Source organism: Cannabis sativa, chromosome 2 (genome assembly GCF_029168945.1).
Source record: "Cannabis sativa cultivar Pink pepper isolate KNU-18-1 chromosome 2, ASM2916894v1, whole genome shotgun sequence".
In the NCBI taxonomy this organism is placed as follows: domain Eukaryota; kingdom Viridiplantae; phylum Streptophyta; class Magnoliopsida; order Rosales; family Cannabaceae; genus Cannabis; species Cannabis sativa.
Window position 1 is genome coordinate 70,321,819 of NC_083602.1, and position 20,191 is coordinate 70,342,009.

General features: G+C 31.9%; 2 protein-coding genes across 9 annotated transcripts in view; both read right to left on the bottom strand.

The window, feature by feature from the left end:
- Window positions 1-20,191, bottom strand: part of LOC115719732 (uncharacterized) — a 59,533-nt gene that overhangs the window by 15,651 nt on the left and 23,691 nt on the right. The gene's annotated exons all lie outside the window — the stretch shown is intronic.
- LOC115719731 (cyclin-H1-1) lies at window positions 1,215-8,323 on the bottom strand. 8 transcript variants are annotated; one of them, XM_030648904.2, is made up of 15 exons: window positions 8,111-8,270; window positions 7,625-7,675; window positions 7,410-7,482; window positions 7,205-7,323; window positions 7,051-7,124; window positions 6,657-6,777; window positions 6,497-6,565; window positions 6,282-6,323; window positions 5,892-5,969; window positions 5,183-5,241; window positions 4,920-5,004; window positions 4,704-4,792; window positions 4,543-4,620; window positions 4,418-4,444; window positions 1,215-1,663 (listed from the first exon to the last, which is right to left on the bottom strand). In XM_030648904.2, coding segments are annotated over exons 1-14 (999 nt in total). In that variant the 5' UTR covers window positions 8,171-8,270; the 3' UTR covers window positions 1,215-1,663; window positions 4,418-4,443. The 8 variants fall into 8 exon arrangements, with proteins under 8 accessions (XP_030504764.1, XP_060966808.1, XP_030504761.1 ...); XM_061110825.1 differs by having other exon boundaries at window positions 7,205-7,320; window positions 8,111-8,269; XM_030648901.2 differs by having other exon boundaries at window positions 4,543-4,623; window positions 8,111-8,269.

Sequence of the window (20,191 nt, forward strand, 5' to 3'; positions counted from 1 at the left end):
GAAGGTTATGGTCTCATTATCCAACTAATGCCTCCAAAGCTAATAATCTAGCTTTTGATGAGACATCTTCCTTCTTCTTCTTTCTTCTTCAATTTCGAAAAACACTATAGCCTATCTTCACAAATATTTTTCAGTCATTAGTGAATGAGTGGGTGCCCACACACATCAAGTGGTATCTCAATCATAGTGTGTAAGACTGTAGGAGAATCCAAACAACAAGAAGGAGAATTAGCATCAAAGGAAGGAGAGAAAGAGATCCAGGTTCAGATCTTGGTGATGCTCTGGTACAGAAAGGAATCAAGGGCTAGAGATCTGAACGGAAGGAGTCATTATATTCCGCTGCACCCAAAGGTTTACTAAACTTTGGTTTACTAAACTTTATGTGTTTATTTCATTGTTTTAGAATTCATATTAGGATGTTAATGAAACATACATGGTAGTAAATCTAGATCCTGGTAAAATATTTCCAACACCTCTATAGATGATCTACATTGCATAGGGATAGAATTACCGTTACACCCTTTCAATGTATTTTATCTTTAAAACACTTGGCCACCTATAAATGATATTTTAGTGAACTAATATAATCACTAAAATGAGATCTCAATCATTTATCTCTATTCAACCAAGCTCGAAGGAAATCATCGTTTCACTTCTAAATACCTATAGAAGCTATAGATTCCATATCTATGTTTAGCGCTCCCACTAAATTGTACTATCATGTTCCCAAAATGTACGTATCACCCTGACCAAAAAGTAGGCTTAACTAACAAATCAAAGAACACGAATAACACTCTTGAGATCGAACGTAATCATGTCAGGATTAAGATCATTTGATCTAGGATCAACTAGGTGATATTGAATTGAATAGATATTACGGTAAATTTATCATATCTAATCCAAGTTCAATATTGGTCCCTTTCAATGTATACTTCATACATCCGATACTGGTAAACTTTTGCCCTGGAAAGGACATAACACTTATCCAAGGTGTAAGTATACCTATCGCTGATTATCATGCCAGTCTAAATCCAATGAACTGACAAATCAGGGAATTAAACTTTTTGAACATGTAATCATGATTATATTCCACTGTGTTGACAACACTATAATCATGAACAAATACATATATTCTGGACTTAATAGAATTTATACATTAAATATAATCATGAAATAAATCATGTGAACCATGCAACATAAAAAGATTTCTGATCTTTATTAATTAGTAAATCTGATTATATTAAAATAGGTTTTATTTAGGGCACAAAACCCAACATGCGATCAGTAACAAAGTTATACACGCAAGGAATAAATTTAAAGAACACAAAAACAAACTTATGAATCACAGTAAGATATTCTTTAAAAATTAGGTAAGAGCCCCAAACAAAGGAAAGCTCTCTAGAAACAAGAGCCTAAACTGCTAAGGACGAATTCAATTCCACAAATACAGAGTGTATCCCCTCTTCACAAGCTAGCAAAAGAGTGTGTTTAATGGCCAAGAATTCTACTTCCAAAACACTACCAACAAAGCAGCAGTGCATCCCAACGACCGCCTTCGAATCCTCAACACTTCGCTGAACCAAACCAAGACCAGTAAAGTTATCAACAATAGAAGCATCAACTTGAAGACTCATCTCCACACCAACAACAGGCCAATTAGAAGCTGTGACAAAGGGATCAGAATGCACCATGGGAAAATCTATTAGTATCTATTCTCTAAAAAAAGTACTTAGTGGATAACATATTAAAGAAAATATGATATAGAATTATAAGATAAATAAATAAATTAATTATAAAAATAAAATAATATATATTTAAAAATTCTATACTCATAGAGAGAAGGTATGATCTTGTAAGGAAGTACAAGCAAAAGCAAATTAAGATCATATTATTGACGTAAAAATCTAGCCGACACTCACTCGCTAGATTGGCGAGAGAAGAAATAAGTATTAGTAAATAAATAGAGAGTCACAAGAAATTCATAGTAGTTCACTCCTCATATCGCGACGTTAATAGAACTATGTCTATTTTGAGTTTTTATTTCTCACGAGAATTACAAGAAAATTGACTAAGACAAGAACTCTAATTTCTAGAGAAAGAAAGTAGGTAGAGATGCTCTAACATTATGAGGACTTAGAAGATTGTGAAAAATGAACTAGGGATCTCTCATTTTATAGGGAATGATGTCCTATTAAAATAATAATAAAATATTACAAATATGAAAAAATCACTTTGGGCTGATCTTTGCCATTGATGATAATGTAATGGCTAAAATTGACTCTTGATGAAAATCGCCAATTTTTAGAACTTGAATCTTACCCGTTGGATCGTTTTCAAGTAATCTGAAAAAAAAAAATGCACTTTTCTTGGACATAGATTTTAGACTCAAAATCTTCAAAATTGTTATGTGGATGTGAGACATAACTTGAAAGAGCTTTGAAAGAGATTTAAAACGAATCGCTTCAATCATATCAATATTTAAGGAGTTGTGGTTGTTTCACTAAAGGTTGTTCAGCACCCAGCGCCCAGGTTGACAACCTGGATGTTAAGTAAGTGAAAAAACATTTTACACTTGTATTTTTTTATGCCTATGTGATATGTTGACATCACTTTGCCAATTTCTTAGTTTTGGTGAAGTTGTTCACCAGTTTTCGGAGATGTCACTTTTTGGTGAAATCGAGTAGGCTCGAAACTTCTTGATTTTGCTAATATTCCACCTTGTTAAAATGGTAAAATATCAAAGTGAACATTTTACTGATCACAAGTCGTAGCTCTCGTTTACTATAAAAAAAAATAGTCAGATGCTTGAGACGGAATTGGAATCTGATAAGCAGAACCCAACGCATCAAGCCATACGTCAACTTAGGGGTTGGGTGCTTCTCAGGTAGCTATCTGGGGCTCGTTTTGATACTTCTAAGGCATTTGACCAAAATAAGAAGAATGCTCAGAGCAGAATTTGTGTTTGAGGAGCGAAAACATCTAAACCAGGTTGCATGTCAACCTGGGCGCAAGACCCATTGCCCATGTCAACTTGGGCTGATGTGTCCCTGTTTTGACCTCCAAAAGATCTTGTTTGCTCTCTGAGATCACTTGTATCTTCATTATTTTTTAAAAACAAAAAAAAGATGTCCAGAACACTTTTTGGAAAAATGACTAGAAATGGCTCAAGTTGACAAAATGTTAACCTGGGCGACCAAATGGTTCTGTTTGATTCCCAGAAACACTCGTATCTCATATAATATGCCCGTTTGAAAACTGAATATGCCCAAAAGACTTCTCGAAAAAACTAATTAGAAATGGCCCATGTTGAAAAAATGTCAACATGGACGCTAGGCCTAGCGCTTAGGCCAACCTGGGCATTGGGTCCAAGTTTTGGCTCTCATATGACTTTGTTTGTTTCCCAAAAGCACCAAATTTTTATTGTTGGTGAAAATGGAGAATATGCCTTGAAGACTTCTACTTAACTATTGTTGGAAATGGCCTAGGTTGACAAAATGTCAACCTGGGCATTGAGTCCCCTGTTTGCCCTCTAAGATGATCTATTTCTTTCCTGATCTAATCTATTTTCTTATTTTTTAAAATGTTTTTACAAATTTAGCCAAACGTCCCCTATAAGTTTTTCAAGGTTATTTGTGTTTTTAAAAACTGAAACAACTTTAAGTTATAAAGTCAAACAGGCCCTAAGAAAACAAAGACTTCGAGTAAAGAAAATGTTGCTTTTCAAATTCCATATTGTAAGATTTGGTTTTTAATCTTAGGCATTTTTAAAATTGTCCTGGCTATTATTTTATTATTTTTTGGATGGACTAATATTGATTTGTTTGATTACAAATTTTAGTCTAAATCAACACAAAATGATCATAAGAAAGTTTTAGTCAATTTTTTTTTTTAAAAGGATGTTTATGTATGTATTTTGAAATTTCAAGGATTATACTGAAAACATTTTATCCAGAAGGTACCACTGTCATCATTATATATAAGACATGGGCAACATCTTAATTTTCTTAACAAATCTTAACTTTGAGCAGCACTAGTTTGAAAAGGTTAAAAATGAATTGAATTCCACAACCAAAACAACATAGTTTGAACCAAACGACAAATTGTTTCGATAGTAATATAACGAATTAGACCATACTGGTTCAACTGCCGAAACTATGGAATTAGTGATTAAAAATAGCACAAACAAGATATTATAGTAAATCTATAACTGAATGAATGATTGTCAAAACTCCACTAAATTTCTCATGTTAAGTTAGATATGGCATAAAATGTGAATAAGAGAACATATATGTGAAGAGAGAGAAAAAACAATAAGGTGAGAGAAAACAAATGAGAAAATGCACAGAATCTCACTTCCTTCATGCATATAATATTTTCTTTCTTGAAAATATTTTCAGGGGTCAGAGAAACCACTTACAGGTGAGGATCAAACACGCTAGTTTACCTGTAATCAGATTAAAAATGTCAAAAGATAACCAAAATGTTTTTCTTTGACACACCAAATTATGAATGCTATCCCAATGCATAAGAAGCACAACGTACTATTCGTTAAGAGAAGGTAAGGTTTGCTCATTTGAATTCTTCTTCAACTTATGCTTTGATTTCTTCTCACGTTTCTTGCTACTGCGAAGAAAGAAGCTTCTATTAGTAGGATTAGTGGCAAAAGAAAAATACGTAGCATAAACATTATGTGTAGACAGTACTCATCGTGCGAGCTGAGACCCCAACAAGACTTCAGTTTACGATTGATGTGCTTCAGATCCTTTTCTGAAGGAAACTTGTATTTCCTTACCTATATATGCACACAACCAACAAGAAAGATTGAAACTATTCTGTAACTAGCAATAGCATACTCTAGTGTAGATATGCTTCAGTGCAGCAAACATAGAAATCTAAAGTTTCTGCCAAAGTAGTAATACCCAAGAGTCTATTGCATTTAGAGATTCAATGAGCTCTGAACTAGTGTGTTCAGTGTTCTGACGGCTAAGAATTCTCGTTAGATATCTGCAAATTAGAAAGAAAAACAATCTTTTTAATAATAGCCCAAACAACATTTGAATTTATTTCCCTGCTCCATCCTTCAATTCATATGCTTTTTAACTTCATAAATGGAAGGTAGTTCGGCACCGCCACCAACCTTCCATAAGAGATTACAAAGAAAAATGTAAGGCAGGGTCCAAACCTCTCAAAGTCTATAATTTTATGCACCCCATTTGAACTACGCAAAGCAGCCAATGCCAGCTGCGCCATGTGAAAAGTGGACAAATCAATGACAAATGGAAAGAAAGCAATTAATCATCAAAGGAAACTCAGAAATTCACATGACGTTGGTCATGGTCTTACAATGTCAAGTTCATCAAGGATTGAGTCTTATATAACTCTAATAACTATTTCTGAGCCTTGGCGCTCTCTAGTTAATGCAAACAACTTCCTAATTTCAAATCAATTTAAGACGGTTTTTGATGTCTGTAATCTAACTTGCTTTTAGCCATCTCCTGAACCCTCCAACATTATAGACTAAATTATATTGTATGTTAATCAGTTGCACCATTTATGATTTTTTGGGTACTTCAAACTCAAAGTTCATAAAAAAAAAGTTAAAGAAATAGGGAGAATTATGGACGGGTGAAAATGACCAAAGTTATGTAGACTAAATTACATTGTATGTTAATCAGTTGCACCATTTAGGATTTTTTGGGTACTTCAAACTCAAAGTCATAAAAAAAGTTGAAAAAAAAGGGGGAATTATGGACGGGTGAAACTGACCAAAGTTATGTAGATCCTGAAAACGTTTACAGATTTCTACAAACGATAATTCTAGCTCTACGTTGTTATTACAATGAGAAAAGAAAGAGAATCTTAAGGAGAAAATTTCGGAGAACACAATATACCTGTCCAGGAGGGAACAGAAGTGGAGCATCAGTGAGCATGATCTTATCAACATCCATTTTTGCAGATTCATGCAAATTCTAATAAAACATCAAAGAAAACAATTATTAGCCTATTGGAAAAAGGCAGATAAAAAGCATTAAACATTTCAATAGTGCCCCACACAATTTTAAGCACATTAGAAGTAGAACAGCTTCATGCACAAACACCTCCCATGTGAGAGGCAAGTAGCAACTGAAAAAAATTATGAAAGTGACAGAGCATCTAAAGAAAAACTATAGCAAAACATTTTTAAGCTTACTTGATACAAAAATGATTCTTATCGAGTGCACATGGATAGAGAGCAGTATAATTAATAGACATATAACAGTCAAACCAATAATGGAACTCACCGTCAACCCTTGAAGCTGATCATCCACTGATCCACAAAATTCCTATCAAACCAAAACTAAGTTTCATCATTAAAATTGCACATACAAATAAATTGTTAGCTGTATCCTGGGATCAACCAAATTGTTGTAAATTTTCAGTAAAAGGAATTAAAAATGGGAGCTATTTACAGATATTATTTTTCTTTTTTTTAAAAAAAAAAACGGTATTTACTGACCTCCATATCATTAATGAAGCCTTGAACAGATCGATAGGGTGCATAAACAATAAGATCAAAATCGAGACTCTGCAAAACAGAGGTTTATTGTTTTCAATAAACAAAAAAAAAAAAAGAGGTATAGTAATGAGAGAAATTAATTGTGAGGCACATTCCATGCCTGATAAATTATCATCTCATTATTGAGTATCATTTGATGATCCTGGGAGATTCCCTTACCAAGCTCCTCTGCTGATACATGATTTTCTTCTATCTTACATGCTGCATATATACAGGTCAGCCTGTGCAGAAGTCAGTCATTGTAAAGAACAGGAACTTGCATAATTAAATAAAATGCATATTAGCTATGTCTATCCCATATTAAGAACAGGTGCCAAACAGGAAAATATGAACGATTTTCGTGCCATGTACGGAACCTTTTGGCAATAAATCTAAGAAAGCTTTAACTTATTTGGAGCAAGTCAATTTAAATTTTTACAGCAGAATGTTTATGCACTCATAACAGTAAGGGTTTTGAAAAGAAAAAAGAAGAAGAAGATATACTTCAACCTTACATTATGTTTTTTGGATGATGTTGCATAACTGACCATTGCAGAAAAAACCTTTTGAAATATATGAGAGCTGTTGCCTGTGAAACGATAACCAACTTTAGAAAGAAATAACACAATGCCAACAATTGTATATTAGCATATATGCAAAACTGCATACCTGAATTTTATGAGGAAAATGAAAGTTGTTACAAACTTCTTGGAGTTTATTCTCATAGAACACTCGAATAAAGTGCTCTTCTTCAATATTAAGGGGTTTTGAACGAGAATGCTTGTCTGCTGACACACAACAAAAATATATTTAAAACAATAAATTAGTCAAGAAACTAAAGAAGGAAGAAATTATATATTTTCAAAGATAATACCATTCTCTTTAACTTGAGGCTCAGGGAAAGACAGTGACCCATCAACATCTACTTCCATTAGTGTAGCTCCATACTTCAGAGAAATATAACAGTTTAAAATCAAAATGTAGTAACACTTGAACGGAGTATATTTGAGGTAAATGAAAAGAAGAATTTACAACAACCTGTTTTATTGTTACAATACATCTACCAAGGACTAACAAGAGTGTAATTACCTTCTCCAAAGTTTGAATAGCTCTCTGGTTAGCAGCTTTGTATTTGTCAACCTACAACATACAACAAATGTCTGATTACAACAGCAATGAAATAAAATTAAACTAAAAGCCTATCTTTTTACACCAACAAACCAAGCCAGGGATTAAGTGGAACCACTCAGATTAGGTAATTATCTTCCTTCCATTCTTCTTGCTTTTTCCATTTTCAAATCTTATCTTTAGTAACCATTAACATGACCATTTTCTTTAATCGTTTGACCTTGAACAAAGCAGTAATTCGTATATTTAATGATAAAAGTGAAGGACTCATAAACTAGTTGATACTAAAACTTGATAAATCAAAGGGAAAAAAAATGATTCTTTTTTTTCTTTCGTCCTGCTGTTTCATCACAATCACGAATAACCTTCAAAACAACCTCAGCTGAAAAACTGAGGAATCATAAAAACAAAAATGGAGAAAAAAAATAAAAGGGGTAAAATTATTACCAGCTCCTGAGGAGAGAAGATCCACCTGGCACGGTGAGTCGAGGTATAGAAATCGGACATGGCAACTCCGGCTTCTACGAACCAAGTCCGATACGGCTTACCGAACCTTTAACAGAGAGAGCAAGAAGTTGAAGCTGAGAAAGAGTTGAACACAAAACAAAAGAACCAAACTTTATGCACACATGTTTAAATTAAAAAAAAAAAAAAAAGAGTTTGATTTTTCTCTATTTTTTTCAAATTAATAAGGGGAATTATCCCATATACTAATTTTTTCAAATTTATAGTTTGGGTTTCTAAAATGGTGTCAGCTCTAGTTGCAATAGGGGTTTCTATACGATTTTTTGTTGCAATTTAGGTTGCAGCGCTAGTTGCAATAGGGGTTTCTATATAGAATTTGTAAAAAAGCAAATAAAAAACAAAATATATTTTAAAGTGTAAAAATGAAAAAGCCCCAATTAATAAATTGATATTTTTGAGAGTAAATATCATTTCAAACCTATGTTTGTAAAAATTAATAATCATACTCTCTATTTTGTTAAATATAACCAACCTAAAATGAACAGATAAATATATATGAATATAGCAATATGATTATAACACCTACACGTAATTGTTTATCGAAATTTTTGAAAAACCAATTATAAAAAATTAGAACTCAAAAAATAAATATTTCAAAGAGAGAAACAGAACAACACTTAGAGTTTTTACGCGGCTGAGGTGTTAGCGAGCCTTAATCAACGAGTTAATGTTATTATGTATTGTAGCCAGAAAAGTCTATGGAAATACAATAAGTATATGTTCTCTGTTTTTGCCTGAACAGATATTGCAAGAGAGTTCAACCCCTAATCTGAAGAATTTGTTGGGTATTTATAGTGTTTATATGCATTATACTTAGTTTCCCTTTCCCTCTAATGGGGAGTTTATATGAAAAATACACAAGTTAGGGCTGTATTCGTGAAGCACAACCCATGATATGATAGGTCTGCTAACTAGGCAGGTTGGACACGATCACATTGTCATTACCATATCCAATATTTGTGGGTAATTAATTGTAAATTTATTACTCAATATTCATTTTAAGTAGATTTTCCTTTTAACTTGATATGATCTTCTTGCCAAAATTCGTGGAACGTAATGTTAGGTTTTATGCCCTAAATAAAACTCATTTCAATATAATCAGATTTACTTATTAATAAAGATCATAAATAACATTTTATGTTCAATGGTTCACATGATTTATTTCATGATTATATACATATAATGTATGAATTCTATTTAAGTCCAGAACATATGAATTTGTTAATGATTATAGTGTTGTCGGCACAGTGGAATATAATCTTGATTATATGTTCGAAAGTTTATTCCCTGATTTGTCAGAACACTGGATTTAGACTGGCATGGTATAATCAGCGATAGGTATTCTTACACCTTGGATAAGTGTTATGTCATTTCCAGGGCATTGGCAAAGTTTACCAGTATCGAATGTATGGAGTATACATCGGAAGGGACCGATATTGAACTTTGATTAGATTTGTTAAAATTTACCGTAATATCCATTCAATTCAATATCACATGTTGATCCTAGATCAAATGAACTTAATCCTGATATGGTTAGGTTCGATCTCAAGAGTATTATACATGTTCTTTGATTTGTTAGTTAAGCCTACTTTTGGGTTAGGGTGATACGTACATTTTGGGAACATGATAGTATAATTGAGTGGGAGCGCTAACATAAATATGGAGTCTATAACTTTTATAGGAATTTAGAAGTGAAACGATGATATCCTTCGAGCTTGGCTAAATAGAGATAAATGGTGGAGATCTCATTTCACTTCGCTGAAATATCATTTATACGGAGCTAAGTGTTTTAAGGATAAAATACATTGAAGGTGTAACGTTAACTTAGTGCTTATTCAATGTAGATCATCTATTAGAGGGTCACTGATCAAATTAGGATTATAACAATGGATAACTAATGACGTATCTATATCGTGGAACATATAGAGCGTTCTATATGACTGAGAGTGCAATTCCAAGTTCTAAGTGTGGATTCAATAAGGAATTAATAAGTTAGAGAATTTACTTGGTAAATTCGGTTCGACTTATTGGAAGCTCGGAAATATAGGCCCATGGTCCCCATACTAGTTGAGACCATACTGCTTGTAAGACTCAGTTAATTGATTTTGATTAATCAATTATTATTCTAAAGTTAGACTATGTCTAGTTTATGAATTTTCACTAAGCAAGGGTAAAATTGTAAGAAAAGAGATTCTAGGTTTATTTATTAATTAAGAGACTTTATATGTCTAATTAATAAATATATTAAATGAACATATTATTTAATAATTAATTTTTAGTTATTAAATAATTAGAATTAGCATTTAAATGGTTGAATTTAAAAATTGGCGTTTTTGAGAAAATGAGATGCATAAATGATAAAACAGCAAAATTGCATAAGTGAGGCCCATTATCCAAAGCCCATGGCCGACCACTCTTATAGGCTGTTATCATTTATTTTTTTCATTATTTTAATGCCAAATAATTCTAACTTAAACCTAGGTGGTTACCTATAAATAGATAGTGATGACTCTCATTCAAACTTAACTTTGTTAACTTTGTCAGATGAAAAGTTGAGCCTCCTACTCTTATCTCTATAACCGAAACCACTTCTCTTCTCTTTTCTTCTTCTTCAATTTCGAACCTTGAGTGAATGAGTGAGTGCCCACACACATCAAGTCGTATCTCAATCATAGTGTGTAAGACTGTAGGAGATTCCAAACAACAAGAAGGAGAATCAGCATCAAAGGAAGGAGAGAAAGAGATCAAGGTTCAGATCTTGGTGATGCTATGCTACAGAAAGGAATCAAAGGCTAGAGATCTGAACGGAAGGAGTCATTATATTCCGCTGCACCCAATGTAAGGTTTACTAAACCCTTATGTGTTTATTTTCATTGTTTTAGAATTCATATTAGGATGTTAATGAAACATACATGGTAGTAAATCTAGATCTTGGTAAAATATTTCCAACAACTGGCCTCAGAGCCATGGTAATGATTTACTTTCATGAAATATGAATTAAAACGATGTTATGTGTTGATTTGGATTGTTTCATGTGGTTTATGTACTTATTTGATGATAGTTTAGAAATCGCAATATATGTTACTGAAATATTTTTTATTTCGATCTCGAATTATTTTTTCTGAAAAGTAGACAAAAAATAATAAATTTAGGCTTTTTCAGAACCTAATTTGGATTTTTTATGAAATAGTTATGATTTTTTGAAGTTGAACGAAAATATCAGGGTTTGAAAGCACACTCGCGCGCGTGCATGGGACAAAATCCCTTCAGACAAAGCCTTGTCCGAAGCATACCCTTGTCATGCCCATGTTTCTCGGCCATCGAGGCTGCATGCAGCCTCCTGTCTTGGTCAGATGGGCCATTCCGCGCGCGCAGGGGTATGCAATGCATACCCCTGTGCCTCAAACTTGTTTTTGTCATAACTTTTGATTCAAAAATCGTTTTTCATTGAAACAAAAGCCAATTTTTGGTAGAATTTTGTGTAGAATCTGAATTTTCAATCAAAAATCTAATTGTCAGAATAAAATTAATTTTTATTATTTTTTTTAATTAATTAAAATTAGTTTCTGATATTAGTAGGCTTTGAATTTTGAAAATTTGATTTCTCACAAATGAGCCTTATGGTTAATTTTGAAATTTTAGATTATTTTATTTATTTTAATTATAAGATCAGATATTATTTTTTATTAAATTTGAATGATCTTACTTTGATATTAAAATATTATCTTTTAAAATAATCTTGTTCAAATTTCAAAATTTGCTAACCATGTCTTTTTTTCAAATTTGTTATTTTTTGAAATATATTTTATTAATTAAAATTATAAGATTAGGAATATGTTAGATTTAACATTTTATCTTATTAGAATTTTTTTTTTATTAAAATTATATTTTGGCAAAAATAACACGAAGATTTGAAAAAAATTAGTTAGTTTAGTTTGAATAGATATTTTAGTGTTTCAAACCGTAATTTTTTCAAACTTATTATTTTATTATTTTTTTAAAATATTCTAACCATATAAAATATCTTATTTTTCAATTAGTTTATTTATGTAATATTTAAATTTATTAAATTATAAGACTTAGAATATAATAATGAAATATCTAAATTTTAAAATTCAAGATATTTTATTATATTATCTTATTAGAAATTTTAAATAAACATGATATTTGAAAAATTAGTTAGATATTTTTTATTTTTTTTTTTTGTTAGAATTTAAGAAATTTAGGAGTTTGTTGAATTTTGAATTTTTTTTTTCAAATATTCTCTAACAACCTAAATTTGAATTCTAGTTAAGATATTTATTTTAAAATTTAATTTAATTTTAAATTTTAAAATTGAGATATTTTAGCTTACTTTCTAGATATTCCAGATCATTTATTTGTTTGTATTGTTTGTTTATTTATTAATATACAATTTTTTTTACAAACCTATTATTTATTTGATCTAAATTGCTATGATTAACTTGTTGACAGATCCAATGATCTGATTTTAATCATAGTCCAATTGTCAATAGATCTTATAAATAATTTGTAACAAGTAAATTTTTGCAATTTCTTTCATCTGTGTAAACCTAGTAACATGATAGAGCCCATTCAAATCATTTTGACCTGTGTGAGCCTATATGTTTGCTTTTGGGCTTAGTTGCATATAGGAAGCTCATTTAAGTTTTACTAAGTAAATGAACTATGTTGCTAAAATAAATTTTGACATAAGTAAATTTATTTAGGCCCAATTAGATTTGGGCTTATTCAATGAATAACAATTGTTTATTTAAAGGTTAAATTCCTCTCTTTTGGGCCTTGTGTGAGAGTTAGGGGCCAATAGGTGTGGGTACGACATACTGAACCCAGCTCCCCTCACATGAACTACCCCAATTGTGAAGGCTCATTTGCCTTATTTAAATAATTGTATTAGGTTAATTATATTAGTCTAACCTAATTAAAATTGAATTAGCAACATAATTAACTTTTAAAATATATGAAATTTATTTTTCATTTAATATTTTAAAGTTAATTTTAGAAAAACACTTAGTAAATGAAATATATTCTAGATAGTTATTTCTAGAACTAGTTATTTTTTCTCATATTTAATTAGGAAAATATCATAGATTGTGAAATTAATTGTTTAATAATTAATTTTGGTACAATCTAAGTTAAGTATATTTTTCCTAGTATTAAACTAGAATTAATAATTAAGTCTCCTCTATACTTAATTATTTATTTCTTGAATTTAACACATTTAATTAAATTAAAAATTCAATATCTAAGTTGATTTTCATAATGATACTTAAATATTATTATTTTTATGTTATTTAATTAAAATTGAAAATTATTTTAAGTTTGAAATCTTATTTCAGAATAACTTAAATTTGAATAATTTTCAAAATATATTTTATTTTATTAATCTTTTTCCCACAATTTCGAAATTGCATTTCTTAAATGCAGAAATTTTGAATTTTATTTGAAAAATAGATTAAAGTTGAAAATTATTTATTTTAATTTTGGATCAACTTAAATCAATGATTTTTCATTTAATGATTAATTAAAATAAATGAAGTAAAATATATTTAACTAGAAAATGAATTAATTAGTCAATGAAAGTCTAGATAGATATTATCTGTTTTGCTTGAAGTATTTTTTCTAGTGTATTTAATTAAATAGAAAATTAATATTTAAGTTGATTCTTAATCATGATACTTAAATATTTGAAATTTTTCTTAAATATTTAATTAAATAGGAAAATTATATTTTTGTTGAAAATTAATTTTTATTAATTAATTTTGGGCCAACAAAAATTAGAATAATTTTTTCCAGGATTTATTTTTATTTTATTTTAACAAGCATTTTTTCGAAAATAGTATTTTTAAATACTTCAATTTTTTCGAAATGCAATATATATTTATAGAAAATTAAATTTGAGTTGTAAATTAATTTAAATTAATTTTGAAACAACTTAAATTGAATAATTTTCTAAATATTTATTGGAAATTATTACTAAGATGGAAATAATTCATTTTATTTTCATATCCATCTAAGTATAATTTATAAATATTAAATTAAAATTTATATTTAGAATTTTTCATTCTAAATTGGAAATTTTAGTTAAATAAATATATATTTAAAATAAATTGATTAAAATAAATAATAAAAGAAAATACAACTCTTTAAAATAATGAGCTTTTAGTTATAACGATATTCGATCTCCATTGTTGGTCTTACAATAGTTAAATGTTTTCAATATAACCTCGAGACGCTAGACTTCGTCCCCCTTATGGATGGTTATTCGTTGAACGCATTTAACACCGTAAGATCTCATTTGATAAGTGTTTTGTAAGTTTTCGTCTCTATTAGACTCTCCCCTACGATGACTACTTAGAGATAAACTTATAAAACATGAAACAATGGTGGAAGCTCATAAAATGTGAATAACCTTGACTCTCGCCTACCGAGATAACGTTGGATTCTTATTTTGATCGAAGAAAAGGTTGCTAGAATGGTTTGCATTTTAGATGAGCTCACAACTCTATTCAATGAATGATACTTTGACTCTCGCCTACCGGGACGTATACCTGGTAATTACTTACTCTAATGCAAGCAACTTACTTTGGTAAGATGCTGAAGAATTTTCTTTCTAATGGCAATCTATAGAAGCTCCTCGACTTCTAGGCATAGATTTTATTTATCTAAGGAAAAGTCTCAACTATTCCAGAAAAGATAAAGCCATGAAAGAATTTCTTAAATCAATAGTGAGAGGTCTCAGATTTGCTTTAGTATGCCTTAGACCAGACGCCTGCTGTTGAGTGGGAGTAATGAGTAAGTATCAGATTAATCCAGGAGAGGAACATTGGAAGACAATCAAGTAAATCTTAAGATTAAGAAGAGGAACTATATGTTAGTCGATAAGGGTGTGTTTAAAACTCTTAGACTACACCACATCAGATTTCGAGACTTGCCTTTGTGCTAGAAAGTCTGCTGATAAAATGGTGATTACTCTGGGGGTGGAGTAGTAATTTTGGAGAAGTTTAAAAACCTATCTAAAGTCTCTTGGTCTACCAGAGAGAGACTGAATGTTAAAGTTGCAGGAAAGGTACATATTCAGTCTAAGGAAAGTTCTATACATTTGTGGCACCATTCCAAATTGTCTTAACTACTAGTGTTATTTCCTGATTAACCAAAAGTAGTTGCCAAAAGTATAGAATCAAGTATCCCAAGAGAGTAGACATATAGAGAGAAATTTCACAATATCAAGGATTTTGTGATTAAGGAAGAGTAATGGTGGAGAGAAGGTTGTGTTTAATTCAACTTGTCAAATCCTATTACGAGGAGTATACTACTACTACACTTGATTTGTATATCAAGGTGTTGAGATTATTTGAAATGCACATTTTGTTTTATATTAGTGCAAGTGGGAGTTTGTTGGGTTTTATGCCCTAAATAAAACTCATTTCAATATAATCAGATTTACTTATTAATAAAGAACAGAAATAGCATTTTATGTTGCATGGTTCACATGATTTATTTCATGATTATATACATATAATGTATGAATTCTATTTAAGTCCAGAACATCTGAATTTGTTAATGATTATAGTGTTGTCAGCACAGTGGAATATAATCTTGATTATATTGTAACACCCTAACTAGCATAGGCGTGTTTACGTGATTTTCAAACATACTGTGCAGCTCGTTGCTATTCAACGAGGTTTATGGAAATCGTGATTAATTAAAATTTTTGCTTTTAATTAAACTTATATAATATTTCATACAAAATACTTTGGGATCCCATTTACAAAATACTTTACAAAAAGTTTACTGTCTATCACAAAATACTTGTCGCCCAGCGACTAACTATAAAAGCGATGTTGTCCCGAGGATCGTACGCTCCAAGCCTAACCGCCCCGACATGTACAATCTTCATCGGTTCGTTCTCACGGTTCCTCAGCCTAGGCCTTGCCCTTACCTACACATAAACATAGCACTGTGAGTCGACAGACTCTGTAAGAAAAGCATAAATCATAAAGCATACATAAATCCCGGGTTATGATCAGACGCCCATACCCCTGACCATAACCCTAACTGCCGTGTCCCACACGATACTGAGTCCCGAACGTTCATAAGACGGTACTATTGACAAGTAACAGCCTATACTCGGTACACTGGTCATACTCCAGCTGCTAGTCATACTCTACCATGTACCGATGTGTTACAGTATCAGCCTATACTCGATTCACTGGTCATAGTCCAGCTGCTAGTCATACTCTAGCCTAACCGATGTGATACGGTCAAATAGCACAGTACCACCAACCCTAGTATCAGCCTATACTCGGTTCACTGGTCATGCTCCAGTCGCTAGTCATACTCTAGCTTAACCGATGTGATACAGTGTCAGCCTATACTCGGTACACTGGTCATACTCCAGCTGCTAGTCATACTCTAGCCTGTACCGATGTGACACAGTCGGATGGTACGAAGCCAACATACATATCTAATGTAATCTAACAGGCTTCCTACATGCACGCTAAACATGTAATACATATGCATACTGTTATACTAATCTTACCTCAATTCCGAATTCAGGTGTGCCGGTCAACCTGAGTGGAACAATCTGCTCGGCGAATTACAGGCTCCTAAATCACATCAATCGCAACACGCATAAGTGACTCGCTAAATCACAACCGGGACTAAGGTTTTAAAACCAAAACCCTATCTACTGCAACTTAATATACTAATATCCCAAACTAGTAGGGAAATCAACTAATTAGAAACCTGAAACTCACACGAAATGATAGGCTGAAAAATCGGTTCTCCTCCCTGGTGCAAAATCCGGGTAACCAGTTTTACAAGCAGTGTAAAACCGGTTAGCCGGTTTTACCCAGAAAACCTACAAAAATCAAACCCCTAACCAAATCGTTTCCAAACTCAACCAAACTTTCTAGACCTGCATATTATACCCCAATAAACATATTCAAAGCAACAAAACAACAATAAAAGCTCAGAATCAATTTTCACCATTAAAGCTTCAAGCTTGAGTTCTAAAACTCAAAACTTGGTTAAACCTTCAAACAACAACCAATCCATGCTTAAAACAACATTTCTAATCATATTCTAACTCAAAATCATGATTCAAACACCAACAAGAATCACAGCAGCTACCAACTCAAAATCATGCAAAATCAATTTCTTAAAATTCAAGAAAACCTAACTAGGAATTGCTAGAAACATACCTTGGCTTGAATTCACACTAAAACTTGCTGCAACATGCTTGAATTACTGAAGAAGAATTGAATCCTAGCTGGGTTCTTAGGGTTCACGAGAGAGAGAGAGAGAGAGAGAGAGAGAGAGAGAGAGAGAGAGAGAGAGAGAGAGAGAGAGAGAGAGAGAGAGAGAGAGAGAGAGAGAGAGAGAGAGAGAGAGAGAGAGAGAGAGAGAGAGAGAGAGAACTATGGAGAGAGAGAGCTTCTTTCTTTTTCTCTAAATTTTGGTTTTTAAAAAATTAAATGAATAAAAGATCTTTATCTAACTACATACCAGCCATAAAAATCAAATAACATAAATTAAACTCTCACTAAAAGACAAAAATCCATAAGGCAAAAGACCATAACGCCCTTGCCCACACTAAAAGTCATAAAATGGCACTAAGGGGTATTTTGGGAAAACTCTAAATTCCCGACTAATCCCGACATTCCCAATGTCTAAATAAATCGTCCCACTATACTGAAATACTAATTTGTGATTTTACTGAGCCATACACCGCGTTCCATGTTGCCGGGCACCGAAAATGCAAAATTATGAAATTTCACTATATGACATAAAATGCATTTCAGAATTCAATAATAACAGCACAAATAATTATTTAAATATCTATAAATAATTTTCATAATTTAACATAATTAACTACTAATTTCCAAATTAAACTAAGCGGTCTTTACATATATGTTCGAAAGTTTATTCCCTGATTTGTCAGAACACTGGATTTAGACTGGCATGGTATAATCAGCGATAGGTATTCTTACACCTAGGATAAGTGTTATGTCCTTTCCAGGGTATTGGCAAAGTTTACCAGTATAGGATGTATGGAGTATACATCGGAAGGGACCGATATTGAACTTTATTTAGATTTGTTAAAATTTACCGTAATATCTATTCAATTTAATATCACCTGTTGATCCTAGATCAAATGATCTTAATCCTGATATGGTTAGGTTCGATCTCAAGAGTATTATACATGTTCTTTGATTTGTTAATTAAGCCTACTTTTGGGTCAGGGTGATACGTACATTTTGGGAACATGATAGTATAATTGAGTGGGAGCGCTAACACAAATATGGAGTCTATAACTTCTATATGAATTTAGAAGTGAAACGATGATATCCTTCGAGCTTGGCTAAATAGAGATAAATGGTGGAGATCTCATTTCACTTCGCTGAAATATCATTTATACAGAGCTAAGTGTTTTAAGGATAAAATACATTGAAGGTGTAACGATAACTTAGTGCCTATATAATGTAGATCATCTATTAGAGGGTCACTGATCAAATTAGGATTCTAACAATGGATAACTAATGACGTATCTATATCGTGGAACATATAGAGCGTTCTATATGGCTGAGAGTGCAATTCCAAGTTCTAAGTGTGGATTCAATAAGGAATTAATAAGTTAGGGAATTTACTTGGTAAATTCGGTTCGACTTATTGGAAGCTCGGAAATATAGGCCCATGGTCCCCATACTAGTTGAGACCATACTGCTTGTAAGACTCAGTTAATTGATTTTGATTAATCAATTATTATTCTAAAGTTAGACTATGTCTAGTTTATGAATTTTCACTAAGCAAGGGCAAAATTGTAAGAAAAGAGATTCTAGGTTTATTTATTAATTAAGAGACTTTATATGTCTAATTAATAAATATATTAAATGACCATGTTATTGAATAATTAATTTTTAGTTATTAAATAATTAGAATTGGCATTTAAATGGTTGAATTTGAAAATTGGCGTTTTGAGAAAATGAGATGCAGAAATGATAAAACAGCAAAATTGCATAAGTGAGGCCCATTATCCAAAGCCCATGGCCGACCACTCTTATAGGCTTTTATCATTTTTTTTATTATTTTAATGCCAAATAATTCTAATTTAAACCTAGGTGGTTACCTATAAATAGATAGTGATGGCTCTCATTCAAACTTAACTTTGTTAACTTTCTCAGATGAAAAGTTGAGCCTCCTACTCTTATCTCTATAACCGAAACCACTTCTCTTCTCTTTTCTTCTTCTTTAATTTCGAACCTTGAGTGAATGAGTGAGTGCCCACACACATCAAGTGCTATCTCAATCATAGTGCGTAAGACTGTAGGAGATTCCAAACAACAAGAAGGAGAATCAGCATCAAAGGAAGGAGAGAAAGAGATCCATGTTCAGATCTTGGTGATGCTCTGCTATAGAAAGGAATCAAGGGCTAGAAATCTGAACGGAAGGAGTCATTATATTCCGCTGCACCCAATGTAAGGTTTACTAAACCCTTATGTGTTTATTTTCATTGTTTTAGAATTCATATTAGGATGTTAATGAAACATACATGGTAGTAAATCTAGATCCTGGTAAAAGATTTCCAACAGGCAACTTCCTTATTCTATGCAATTTGATAAAAACATAAACTATACTAGGCTTTTAGGAACACGTTGTCTGGCGTTCCCGAAATGCAGTATTGAGATTGCTTCCAAGTACAGGTTGTCCTTGGTAGAAGCTCGTTTGAGCAAGGAACGAAGATACCTTCCCAAAAGTTCTTGTTGAACCTGGCTTGGTCCAAGTTCTCTTCTGTGGGCCCACTAGTGGGTTTTGGATGCTGACCCGGAATCCACGTGTCCCTTGTATTTTCCCCCAAGCTTCCAGAATGTTGTGGATTGTGGAAGCTTGTTTCAATATGTATAAGCGGACAAATAGAGACTAAAGGTGAAAATTTTACAGTTTTCTAAACGAAATTAAGTATCTAAGATAGGTTATATATAT

Bases quoted from the DNA above. Each gene is read 5' to 3' on its own strand.
- LOC115719731 (XM_030648901.2), bottom strand. From the start codon at position 8,170: ATGTCCGATTTCTATACCTCGACTCACCGTGCCAGGTGGATCTTCTCT. The intron at 7,676-8,110 runs GTAATAATTTTA...TGTATGTTGTAG, and splicing joins TCTTCTCTCCTCAGGAGCTG to GTTGACAAATACAAAGCTGC. The intron at 5,005-5,182 runs GTTTGGACCCTG...TCTAATTTGCAG, and splicing joins AAAATTATAGACTTTGAGAG to ATATCTAACGAGAATTCTTA.